Source organism: Cucumis sativus, chromosome 3 (genome assembly GCF_000004075.3).
Source record: "Cucumis sativus cultivar 9930 chromosome 3, Cucumber_9930_V3, whole genome shotgun sequence".
Taxonomy (NCBI): domain Eukaryota; kingdom Viridiplantae; phylum Streptophyta; class Magnoliopsida; order Cucurbitales; family Cucurbitaceae; genus Cucumis; species Cucumis sativus.
The window spans coordinates 946933-959481 of NC_026657.2; the positions used below are offsets into that span (position 1 = coordinate 946933).

A 12549-nucleotide genomic window follows, 5' to 3' on the forward strand; every position below is an offset into this window, starting at 1 on the left:
AATAAACCATTTAAACTCGGTAAAACAAAATAATTAAGATAAAATTTATTACACTTTTAATATAAAAGTAATATCTCGAAACTAGCCAAATAAATAAAAAATTTAAAGTTATTTCAAAATTTTGGATTATATCTAGACTTTATCTAAATTGCTGTAAATATTTTGTGTTTGATCATTTAAAAAAAAATATTTGTTTTTGCTTTTTCCAATTTCCTTGAAAAATAGTTGAATTCAATAATACCAAAACAAATTAATAAATAAATAAATACAACTTAGTTTTGGAAGTTTGATAAAGACTCTACTAAAAATAAATAAAAAAATTAAGATAAAAGAAGACTGAACAAAATTCCCTGTTCTCTCTGTCTCTCTCTTCTAAGCTTGCACATGGACAGTGAAAACAAGTAGAAAAATGGCGGATTGGTGAAGTCAAAAACCAAATCCCACAAGCAACTATATGCTTTCTTTCTACCACTTCAATCCTTCCATTGTTTATCCATTTCATCATTTCCACTCTGAAATTCCTCTCCATTATTCCTTTCTTCCTCTTCCTCTTCTTCTTCTTCTTCCCAATTTTCCTTTTCACTTCCATTTCAAAACCATTCTCTCTCTCTCTCTAGAATTCTTTCAGTCCTCTAATGGCGACTCTTGGGGATATTGGGGTTTCAGCATTAATCAATATCATTACTGCCTTTGTTTTCCTTCTTGCTTTTGCTATTTTGAGAATTCAGCCCATCAACGATAGAGTTTATTTTCCTAAATGGTATATCAATGGCGGACGAAATAGTCCTCGTAGTTCCAGAAACTTTGTTGGGAAATATGTTAATCTCAACATTTGCACTTATCTCACTTTTTTGAACTGGATGCCTGCGGCTTTGAAGATGAGCGAGACGGAAATTATTTCTCATGCTGGGTTTGATTCAGCTGTTTTTCTCAGAATTTACACTCTCGGGTTTGTTCATATCCTTTTTGTTGACTTCTTGTTTAATTTTTCTGATTCTCCTGAAACGATGATGGTTTATGATTTACAATCTTCTTTCTCTGTTTTTCATGTTGGGTTGATTTTGATTTTGAGCACCTTTATTATTTTTTTTTGCTGTGTTAATCTTTACTGTTTGGGTATTTAGGGCATTCGTATGATTTTATTTGCTGTTTATGGTTTCTCCTCTGTTTCATAATGATTTTGGTTTGTGTATTTGGAGATTTGTCTATTGTGTTCTTCATCTTTGTAAAGAGATTTTTGGTGTTTGATTTTGGGAAAGGAAACAGAGTTTTAGAACCTATGTTTTTTTCTTTGGCAGAATTATAATTTGGTGACTTTGTTTTTTAAAATTGTACTTTCTTGTCTTATTTTTCGTATATTCTCATCAGTGACCTGTATTTTAATTGTATATAGAAAAAAAAAAAGATATCAATGAGTACAGTAACATTTTCATTGAAAAAGTCGGTGTAAAAAAAGTATAAACAGATCTATTTTGAAAATAATTTCTGAAACAAAACTGGAAAAACGTTAGTATAAAATGATTATCATAGGATATATTTTTTTTTTTATGTTAGTTTTATGATTACTCGTAAGGAATAAATAACAATTTATAATGTATTTTTTCCTCCTTATGCTTATTGGCAGGTTGAAGATATTCTTCCCAATAACCATTGTTGCACTACTTGTTCTCATACCAGTCAATGTGTCTAGTGGGACACTATTCTTCTTAAAGAAGGAATTGGTTGTAAGCGACATCGATAAGCTATCGATATCGAACGTTTCTCCTCGATCCATAAGGTAGGTGTTCTTGTCTACATGAAAGAGGAAAAAGTGCACTTTACTATTTATTTTTGTGTTCGAATATGCTCAAATATGTGTGTTTATGTCACATTATTGAGAGGGTGAAGTGATATTTGTTTTATCACTTATTCTCAATACTTCTCTTCTCTACATGTTTGATCTCATATTATGACTTGCTGGGAAAAGTCACACTAACATTTGAGTTTCAGGTTTTTTGCTCATATAGGATTGGAGTACTTGTTCACCATATGGATTTGTTACTTGCTTTACAAAGAATACAACAATGTAGCACAAATGAGATTGAATTTCTTGGCATCGCAGCGCAGACGTGCCGAACAGTTTACTGTAAGTGAAGAATTTACTGCTTAATAGTCATCTTTCCAGGAATGATTTTACAATGCGATTTTCGGTGAGAAAAATTCTTGCACTGATTGCTTAATGTTTTTTCTTTCTGTCAGGTGTTGGTTAGAAATGTACCACATTCATCTGGCCGCTCGACCTCGGATTCGGTTGATCAATTCTTTCATAAAAATCATCCCGAACATTATCTTTCTCATCAGGTAATAATATTACTATATAAAAATATATTCAAAGAAAATTGGGCATGATTCATAGCTCGCCCATACTACCAGGGGACCTTTTATTTAGCTGGTGTTTGTTCTTTAATATCATTTCTTGTTTTTAGGCTGTATACAATGCCAACAAGTTTGCTAAACTAGCAAAAAAGAGAGCAAGGCTCCAGAATTGGTTGGACTATTATCTACTTAAGTTTGAAAGGCATCCAGATAAGAGACCGACTACGAAGGTATCCATCCGACTTCCCGAGCACTTGAATTCGACTATTTAGTATAAGTCAGTCAGTCACATAGGCTGCAAACCCATTGGTTTATCGTTATGGTTAGATATTAAACCAATTGAACTGTTTCTTTCAGACAGGATGTTTTGGAATATGTGGTAGAAGAGTTGATGCTATCGAATACTACAAACAACAAATGAAGGATCTCGACGCCAGAGTAAGTCATCAAACCAGATTCAATAGTTCTCCAGATTTAATGAATTGTTACTGATGTATTTTTGAACCCTCATGTGTACAGATGGGATTGGAGAGACAGAAAATTATCAAAGATCCTAAAGCAATATTACCAGTTGCTTTCGTTTCATTTGATTCTCGTTGGGGTGCTGCGGTTTGTGCACAGACGCAGCAGAGCAAGAATCCCACATTATGGCTCACAAATTGGGCTCCAGAACCTCATGATGTTTATTGGCAGAACCTTGCTATACCATTTGTTTCCTTAAGCATTAGAAAACTAGTTATATCATTATTGGTTTTTGCTCTAGTGTTCTTCTACATGATACCGATTGCTTTTGTACAATCGCTAGCCAATTTGGAAGGTCTCGAACGAGTCGCACCTTTCCTAAGGCCCGTGATAGAATTGTAAGTCAACGTACATTGTTCCCTCTGTATCTACACTCCATCTTTTTCGTACTTATAGTTTGATTGCGATCCATTTGAATGCCTCCTTATGATGAATCTTCAAAGACTGATCTTTTTAAGCATTGTTTTATGCTATACAGGAAGTTCATCAAGTCATTTTTACAAGGTTTTCTCCCGGGTTTGGCTCTCAAAATCTTTTTATATATACTTCCATCAGTTCTCATGGTCATGTCAAAAATTGAGGGGCACGTAGCAGTTTCTGCCCTTGAAAGAAGAGCTGCGGCGAAATACTATTATTTTATGCTTGTAAATGTGTTCTTGGGAAGTATTGTGACTGGTACAGCTTTTGAGCAACTGGATTCCTTCATTCACCAATCTCCTACTCAGTAATGCCTCACATCCTTTCAATTATATGACATTTTCCATATCACTAATATTGTATATGGACTAATGATCAAACTTCAAATGGCCCTTCAACCTGATTGCAGAATTCCTCGGACGATTGGAGTTTCCATACCGATGAAGGCCACTTTCTTCATTACATACATAATGGTCGATGGGTGGGCTGGAATAGCAAGCGAAATTCTTCGATTAAAACCACTGGTCATCTTTCATCTCAAGAATCTCTTTATGGTGAAAACCGAAAGAGATAGAGCAAAGGCAATGGATCCAGGAAGTGTGGAATTTCCTGAAACTTTACCGAGCTTACAATTGTACTTTCTACTGGGAATTGTCTACTCTGTGGTCACCCCCATTCTTCTCCCATTTATACTCGTCTTCTTCGCATTTGCCTACTTGGTTTACCGACATCAGGTTTGTCGCCCTACATTCTGATTATCTGACTACATTTCTGATTACCGACATCAGTATGTATTGTTTTTCTGATTATCAGAAGGAACACAGTTAGCGTTCAAAGATTTATTTGATCCTGTGATTTTTTACGTCTTACTGAATCATGGGTTGTAAATGTGGAATATTTGTGCAGATCATCAATGTATATAATCAGCATTATGAGAGTGTTGGTGCCTTTTGGCCCCATGTTCATAGCCGCATCATAGCAAGCTTGTTGATATCTCAACTACTGTTATTGGGTTTGCTCAGTACAAAAAAAGCTGCCAATTCTACCCCGTTGCTCGTTGCCTTACCAATATTGACTTTATTCTTCCACAAGTACTGCAAGAACCGATTCGAACCTGCATTTCGTAAATATCCTCTCGAGGTAAAATCTTAGTACTTCAAGTCTAGTTGTTGAAAAGAATCTTCACCAACATGTAATCTGATATTTTGATGCATTTCTTCATGACTTGCTGATACACGCACATAAAGTCAAGTGTAAAGGAATAATTATAGCAATTTCTCAAGTGTAATTTTAACAACCTTCACGGGGTGTTTAGGAGTTCCTAAGTCGGGAGTTGTTTAGTCTAGAGTTAGGAAACGTTAGAGAGAGAGAAAGATTGGATAGAAAAATGTGCAAAGTTCTTCTGTGACCACTTTTGAAGTCGGTAGAGTTGACTTGATTAACACCGACTTGTAAAATCGGTGGGTCAAACACTCCTTTAAAAGTTTTACGCAAATTGAATGTTTGAAGATACGACAGTAACAAACACTATAATTCTAAGTGAACTTTTATGGTATTCCTCGGAGTCTTACTTTCTACCGTTTCTTGTTCTCTAGGAAGCAATGGCCAAAGATACACTGGAGCGAAGCACGGAACCCGACCTCAACGTAAAAGCCTTCTTAGCCGATGCTTACTTGCATCCAATTTTCAGATCTTTTGAGGAAGAAGAATTATCAGAGGTTAAAGTTGAGAAACAAAAGTCTCCAGTACATGATGATAGCTCTGTGAGTGAACTCAGTTCTCCTTCCCCACCACACATAGTTGATGAACATCATCATTCTCATCCTCAGTCCCCACCCCATTATATATATCATCCTCAATCCCCTCCTCATTTTGTATATCCTTCATATCCTCCACATCAATATGCCTATAGTTATGATCCTGAGCATTAGAACAATTTAAATCAAACAATGTAGGAATTGACCCCCCCAAGCTGATAGGTTTTTTAACCAAACTTTGTGTTTTATCTTTCATTAATTGTAATTATCTCATTCTCAATGAAAAATGTTCTCAAGTTTCATTCTGTTTTTTGATTGATGAGATTGGCTACGTTCTGTTTTATCTCACTTAGGCAATGCCCAAAGTTTCATTCTGTTTTACCTTTCGTTAATTGTATTGAGTCGTTTGATATAACAATAACCTTTAAATTTAATGATTTGATATATATGTGTGTGTATATATACAAGGGAAAAAAAACATATTTTTAGATTTATGCTTTAATTTTTAATTTTTTAGAAATTCACACCATCAAAATTATCTTTGTTAACATAATTTTAGATTAATTTTGAAGTTTGTCTTTTTTATTAGTTAAAGTTAATAATGAAATATTAGTTCTCACAAGTTGAAATTTGAATGTGTTGTATGATTCTCTCAAATCAATTGTGTATTTTTTTTAGTACTCAAAATTAGTTGCATAATTAATATCTAAAAAACTACCAACACTTATTGTTAATCTTATTATTAGTAATTAATTTAAATTATAATTAAACATAAAAGTAAAAAGAAGAAAAAAAAATACAAATACTATAATTAGGGCCCCTTTATTTTGCTCATGTAATTTACATTATTCTTAGTATCATATTTTTCAATAATAATAGTATTACGCTAAATTTAATTGACCTAATTTCACATTTATACAAACATTTGTTGTGTTTAAATAGTCATACATAATAAAACTTTACATGAACTTTTAATAAATAAGTCACATTTGCGACTTCTTTTCAAACAAGTGCAAGTAGTCAAAACCCGTGCTTATAAATTGAAAAAAAAAAAGTTAAAACATCTTTACTTTTAAATGATTTCACACAATTTAAACTTAGGTCACTGTTTGGTTCTAATGTAAGAAGGAACACATCTCAAAGAAATAAAAAAACTGAGGAAGAAGGGATAAGGAATTCATTTAAAACTGATAGCAAAATAGATATCTCACATCTTCTAAGTTAAAAAAACAAACATGTTTTCAAAAAATTGAGCGAAACTGTTGTTGGCTCGTAAGCATTCCATGTTTAATAAAATACCGTGTGCATGAAAGAAACATGATATGTCATCCGTCTCGTGTGAACAGAAAATCCATTTTACTTCAAACACTAATGATGCTTATTTATAAGTCAATCTCACTTCTAATGAAATATTATGATCTAAATAAACCAATCACAAGAAACCAAGGGGAGGAGTTGATAGCACATAAATATAGCATGACAACATCCACACTTACCTCGGTTGTTCTTCGATATTTATTCTTTGGTGTAATGATGTTTACTATAATAACAACAATATCCGTAACCAATGCACCTTCAACTTATGGCAACTATGAATATCAAGTGAAGGGAGATGATGGTCATTTGAAGGACGATTCGGAAATTGTGACAGACTACGTCGACTGGAGTCCGAACCCAATATTTGGGGGAGGAAGAGCAGGCCTCATTCCCCATTAAGTACTACTTGTTTGTATGGAAGGGTTAGTTTCCCCTATAGAAATTAGTACTACACTATCCTATATATGGTTTCACTGTATTTTCCCTTCACAATCTACACTCCCACGTAGTCATAATATTATGAACCAAAGTTCTACAAAAGCTTGTAATATGCTTTCAAACCCTTTTGTCATGTAAGTTGTGTAAGAAAAGTTATAAAATCTATAAGCTTTCTATAGCTAAAATAAAATTTTATTGTTTGTATATGCTATTTTAGTCCTTAAATTGTCCATTAATTCAAATAATGTCATCTCAACTTAAATGCTAGAAAAGAACAAAAATACGAAGTATGCAAGTTGAAGCAAACTTCAGTTATAAATATGCTTTCGTTCAAACACACATCATCACAAGATGTGTTACGGACGCTCACTTCTTTAGACTAACCGTATAAAGAATCAGATCAGTGAGCAGGTTGGTATGTGGTGGATGATATCAAGAAATCTTTGAACACATTGGCTCTTTTCTTATTTTCCTCTCCTTTCTTCATAGTTTGGATCATTGGCTATTCGTTCTATACAAGTATTGTTCTGCAAACTTCTCCAAGTACTTTGATCCTTGTTACGAATGAAAACCGTGTTCAATTCTGAAGCATTGCGAAACGCTCTCACCTGAAATTAAATATTTATGATCATTATTAAAACAACCAGTAGGCTTTGTTCCTCTCTATACACCTTGCACAGTTGCACTAGATAGTGGTTCGTTTAATATACCGTTATTGTTCTCACTAGGCCAATCATTCCAAAAAACATATTAAGCTGCATAAGTCACACACCTCATTCTAACTTCCAATTAGCATTGACATTTAACACCTAACAACAAACCACTAACTGACGAAAAACAGAAACTGATGAGTAAGATTAAATTTAAGGGGCAATTGCAAATATACCAAATACCAACTATGCCTAAAGTACTAGTCGATGTAGCACAATACAAGATAATTAGTAGATGTAGAAATATTGACAAACAGATAGAGGCATCATCACACATCTTAGACATGCCAATAAAAAATTCTGGAACACCACAACATTTTTTTGGTTGGTACTTACATAAGATGAATAGATGCTGGACCAGAAAAAGCAACTACTTTCTGAGCACGATGAGCTTCCTCCTTGTAAAGGCCCTTCGTTTCTTTTTTCGTGCGGCGTGCTTCACGACGTGCTTCTTTGATAGCAGCCTGCATAAATTAAGGAGAACTTCAATAAATACCGATGAATGGCAGCACAAGCAAACTTATAACTATAATTTAGATTTGGTTTAAAAGTAGCACAAAGATTTCTACCTAAATACTGTACGGATATACATATATCCAATTCTTGGAAAATTACACAAATAAAATAAAACAGAAAAGTATAAGGTAAGCCAGCTTACCTTTCTCTCCTTCTTCTCTTCCTTGGACTCCTGACCATGCGACTTCCTCTTCTGAGGTTCAGTTCTCAAGTTGCTAGTATCTTTCACTTTGTCGACTTTTCGACCATGAGGTAGAAAGTTCACCGGTAGCTTCTCTTTCCCCCGAAGAGTTATCACAGGATTATTGGAATTAAGAGCTCCAGTGACAGTTTCAGCCAACTTCTTCCTTCTGGTCATTTCAGGAGCCATGATCTTCCCAGGATGGTTATTGAGATTAGAACATGTAGAGACAATAGTCTCACAGTCCCAAACTTCAGATTCATCACTGCTCTCATCAAATACAAATTCATCTTCAATGCCATCGTCTTCATTTTGATATTTCTCAGCATATTCCATACACCGGTGAATTACATCACTGGCAGATTGCAAAAGCTCTTTATCTTCTGCTCCTTCTTTACCACTCAATATATCCGCAGGAGCCTTGTATCCTTGCTCAAGTTCCAAATCATCCTTACTATGATTGCCAAGGGCATGATTGAGCTTTTGGGCAAGGGACTCTTCCTCTTCGGCTATACAGGGTTCATCACAATCAGTGCCATCACTGTCGCTAGATGCATAGTCCCGGTTCAACAGCTGCATCCATCAGAAACAGTGAGGTAAATATAAAATCCAAACAGAAAACTGTTGGCAGGAAATATGATAACAAATATCTGAATCAAAGAAGAAAAGGGAATGATTGGTCCCATTACTAGCTCAAAATCATTGAGATGAAAAATTGTAAGAAAGGGTTACTCCTGAAGGCATTCAAGAGCCTTCCACAACCTCCCACTAAAATATACCAGAATACTACACTCACGTTCTCTCTTGTAATTCATTGTTGCTTTATTGTCTATTAGCCCAATAAATGACTGACATACATACAAGATCGTGTGAAAAAGAAAGAGATCCCACAGAGAGTAACTCCAGTTAAAAAAACAGAAGTTTTAGACAAAAATTGCTCAAGACCTAACCTTAAATGTACTAAAAAAAATTTAGATATTAAAAATGTACTAAAAAAGAGTGAAAGTTGGCACTAAAAGTCATTATTAGTAAATTTGAGGGTGTATACTTTAAGTACAAAAAGTCAAACCACAATCTGAAATGTCAGAACAAAACGAAAAAAGTTAATAATCACAAGAATGTGAGAATCATAAGATGCATAACAATTGGGAACTTACAGTGTCGAATTGATCGTCCAAAAGCCGACGAGTTCGTGGCTTATCAACATCGCTGCCATCGACCGCTTCTTCCAAATGTTCCATATCTGCATCCTCAAAAATGTGGTCACCAAAAGATTTGTTGTTAACTAAAAGGCTTCCGGCCGTTCTCTCATCATCCTCAACCACACTAATCTTACTGTTCGTTGTGCCATCCTCCCCATCTTCACACAAGTTTGCCTGAACAACAAAGTCTTCTTCTAAGTCCTCAACATCAGAACCAAATCGCGATAAATCATCGTCATCAAGAAGTGCAGCTATTTCAGGGTCAACAACATTTTGAACCCTGACTCCAACAATCTTGGACGCAACTTTGTAGGCGTTCTCATCAGCATCAACGTTCATTTTAGAAACAATCATTCTGGAGGCATCATAAGCCTGCAAAACAATCAAAGAAATGTATTGGACGAAAGGGAAAAAAACTTATCCAGAGACAACACAAAAGCTTCCCAAACTGTTGCTTATTTTCAGAAATAGGTAACCACAGAATAATCCTGAATGTGCTAACTTATGTATCTAATCCATATAACAAATAACTATGAATACAGCCCAAATGCCAAAAAATAGTTTGCATTCTGAACAAAATAAAACAACCAACCTTCTCATCACGTGGAACCTGATTCAGCTTGGCCTTGGGGTTCTGATAAAATGTTGAACCACCACCAGTATTCTTAATCTCCCGAAGATGCAGCAAATAATTGTAACCATCATCAGGGAACCCAAGCTCCAAAATATCTTTTCTAACATTTTCCGGTAACGACGACGTTCCACCAACATCCCCACTAAACTGCATAGATGACCCAAAACCTCCATTCTCTTCCTCATCGTAATCCTCAGAAGCATCGGCAAATATTGAGTTAGGATCTTCATCATAGCAGGCAGAACCGGAAGCATCGACAGGACCATCATCAAAGGCAGGGAGAGTATAAGAGTGGTTGTCAACACGAACAAAAACACGGTCAGTGGCAGCAGTTCCATCATAATTGGGATCAGATGAGTCACGAGCAAGTAATTGGAAAGTAGCTGATTTCTTCTTGTCAAAAAATTTCTTCTTTCCCATTGCAAGTCAAGTTAAGAATGTCAAGGATCGCTTAGATGTAGAATGGACCAATAGCACCACAAAGTAGAGAGTAAAGAGCAGATGTCAGGACGCAACAAAGCTGGTGTTGCTGAGAATGGAATCTGAAAATTTTGCAGAGTTAGTTAATGCAGTTTAAGATGGCAAGATATAGAGTAGTGTTGGGAATGACTAACCTAGCAAATTAAAACCGTGTTAGAATTATAAACGTTTTAAAAGCAATTCTTCAATTAATTCTAAAACGGAATTTTCAATTATTAATGTTTAAAATATTTCTTACTTTTTCCTTAAAAAGACAACTAATGGTTTTGGAAAAAATATAGATTTTTTTTCATTGTTGTTCTTCACGTTTTTTCTGAGCAATTTTCTATCGATTCCATTCCTTTCTCCGGCGAGTGCACACTGAGTAGGGACGTTGTGTTAACTTGGGAGCTAAGAAGTATGGACACGCAACACTACACCCAATTTCTAGAAAATTAATTGACATCGTAAATTTTTTATTTTTTCAAACTAATATGTGATAATACTTGTAAATAAATTCCTCATATATGTTAGAACATAACAATACTTCTTTAAAACATAAATAAAGAACATATGAGTACTCTTTATTTATTTAAAACATAGATAAATAGTACATTAACATACAAATTTGATTAAACCATACCAAAAATTTAAGATGATATTCCAAAAAGTCATGTACACATTCCAAATTAAATAAATACAAAAAAATATTTTTTTTTTCAAAAAATGCAATACAAATGCCCAAGGCCAAAACCATGTTTTATATAAATTTCAACATCTCGGTTGGGATTAATATGAAGTAACCAATAAAAAAAGCATATACATACGCGTGCGTTCTGTCAAACCAGATGAAACATTACTCAAACATTGATACACAAAAAAGAAAGAAAAAAGTAAAAACCTTTAAACCAAAACCAAAAGGAGGGCGAGTGCGGCTGCTCTGATCGGAGTTACAGTCGCCGGCGTCGTCTGGTCGGAGTAGATGTACCGAACGTTGAAGATTGGAGAGAAGTCGAAGAGAGTGTGCACTTAGGGTTTGTTTTCTATCAAAGAGGGCGCAAGTTAAACAATAAAAGGGATGTGATTTATTTTTAAATAAAATATTTTTTTAATGATATTAAAAAATAAATAAATAAAGTAAAAAAAAATTAAAAGTAGCGAGATAAATTAAAATATTTATAAGCTATAGCAAAATTTTGGATTTTATCACTCATAGTCTTCTATCACGATAGTATATCAATTACTATTTATAATAAAATCGGCTATAAGTTGTAAATATTTTGTAAAATTTACTATTTTAAAAATTCTCTTAATGTAGATGTGTTTCATAGATTCAATAGCCTAAGTGAGTTTTTCAACAAAATTTATTAAATATAGATCAATTTAAAAACATATTGTAATAGTGATGATCTATAGCTGGTACATTTTTTAATAGTATATATTGTAGTCTGATACTTTAAAATTAATATTAAAATACAAAAACTGATAATGTGAAAAGGAAATGTGTCTCTACAGATCCATCAAAAATTCATCGATGATTGTACAAGCTTCTCAAGTATTCATTAAAACTATGATGTATTGAAATTATTATTTTTATTTTCTACATGAATTGAAATAGGCTATCGATAAAAATGGTTGTAAAAACGATCTAATGCAACAAAATATTTTCATTTTTCATTTTATTTTGATGTTTAACTAATTCAACTATGGTTTGTTTTCTCTTTTTCTCTCTTTAGATATATAAATTTATACGAGAAATTATTTTAAAAAAATATAACATTTGACAAAATATTTACATTTCATAGGAAAATCACAAATCGAGTTCAAAACGCTCAATCTAAATTAAGCGTGAGTTTTGGGTGTCTAATCTCATTATTGTACCCAAATACTCCTTAGAAGACGTTTGAAGAACTAAAATGTTAAAAAGTAATCATAATTACTGGAAATCAAAATGAGACTGAAAAGCGTGAGTAATTGAAGACAGAACGAAAATGAAAGCACGAAGGGTGGAGAGTGAAAATAGTGAGAAAGATGACTGAAT

General features: G+C 33.9%; 2 protein-coding genes across 2 annotated transcripts; one reads left to right on the forward strand and one right to left on the reverse strand.

The window, feature by feature from the left end:
- Positions 1 to 347: 347 nt before the first annotated feature.
- LOC101207845 (CSC1-like protein At1g32090) lies at positions 348 to 5370 on the forward strand. The gene is made up of 11 exons (XM_004146060.3): positions 348 to 949; positions 1625 to 1777; positions 1990 to 2125; positions 2239 to 2340; positions 2466 to 2585; positions 2713 to 2793; positions 2875 to 3215; positions 3356 to 3601; positions 3704 to 4028; positions 4201 to 4434; positions 4890 to 5370. Exons 1-11 carry the CDS (start codon positions 636 to 638, stop codon positions 5223 to 5225), a joined length of 2388 nt encoding a protein of 795 aa, XP_004146108.1. The 5' UTR covers positions 348 to 635; the 3' UTR covers positions 5226 to 5370.
- A 1599-nt stretch (positions 5371 to 6969) lies between these two features.
- On the reverse strand, positions 6970 to 11585 carry LOC101207600 (protein LTV1 homolog). The gene is made up of 6 exons (XM_011652021.2): positions 11410 to 11585; positions 10008 to 10591; positions 9371 to 9787; positions 8175 to 8786; positions 7853 to 7980; positions 6970 to 7414 (listed from the first exon to the last, which is right to left on the reverse strand). Exons 2-6 carry the CDS (start codon positions 10467 to 10469, stop codon positions 7411 to 7413), a joined length of 1623 nt encoding a protein of 540 aa, XP_011650323.1. The 5' UTR covers positions 10470 to 10591; positions 11410 to 11585; the 3' UTR covers positions 6970 to 7410.
- Between the last annotated feature and the right edge of the window lie 964 nt (positions 11586 to 12549).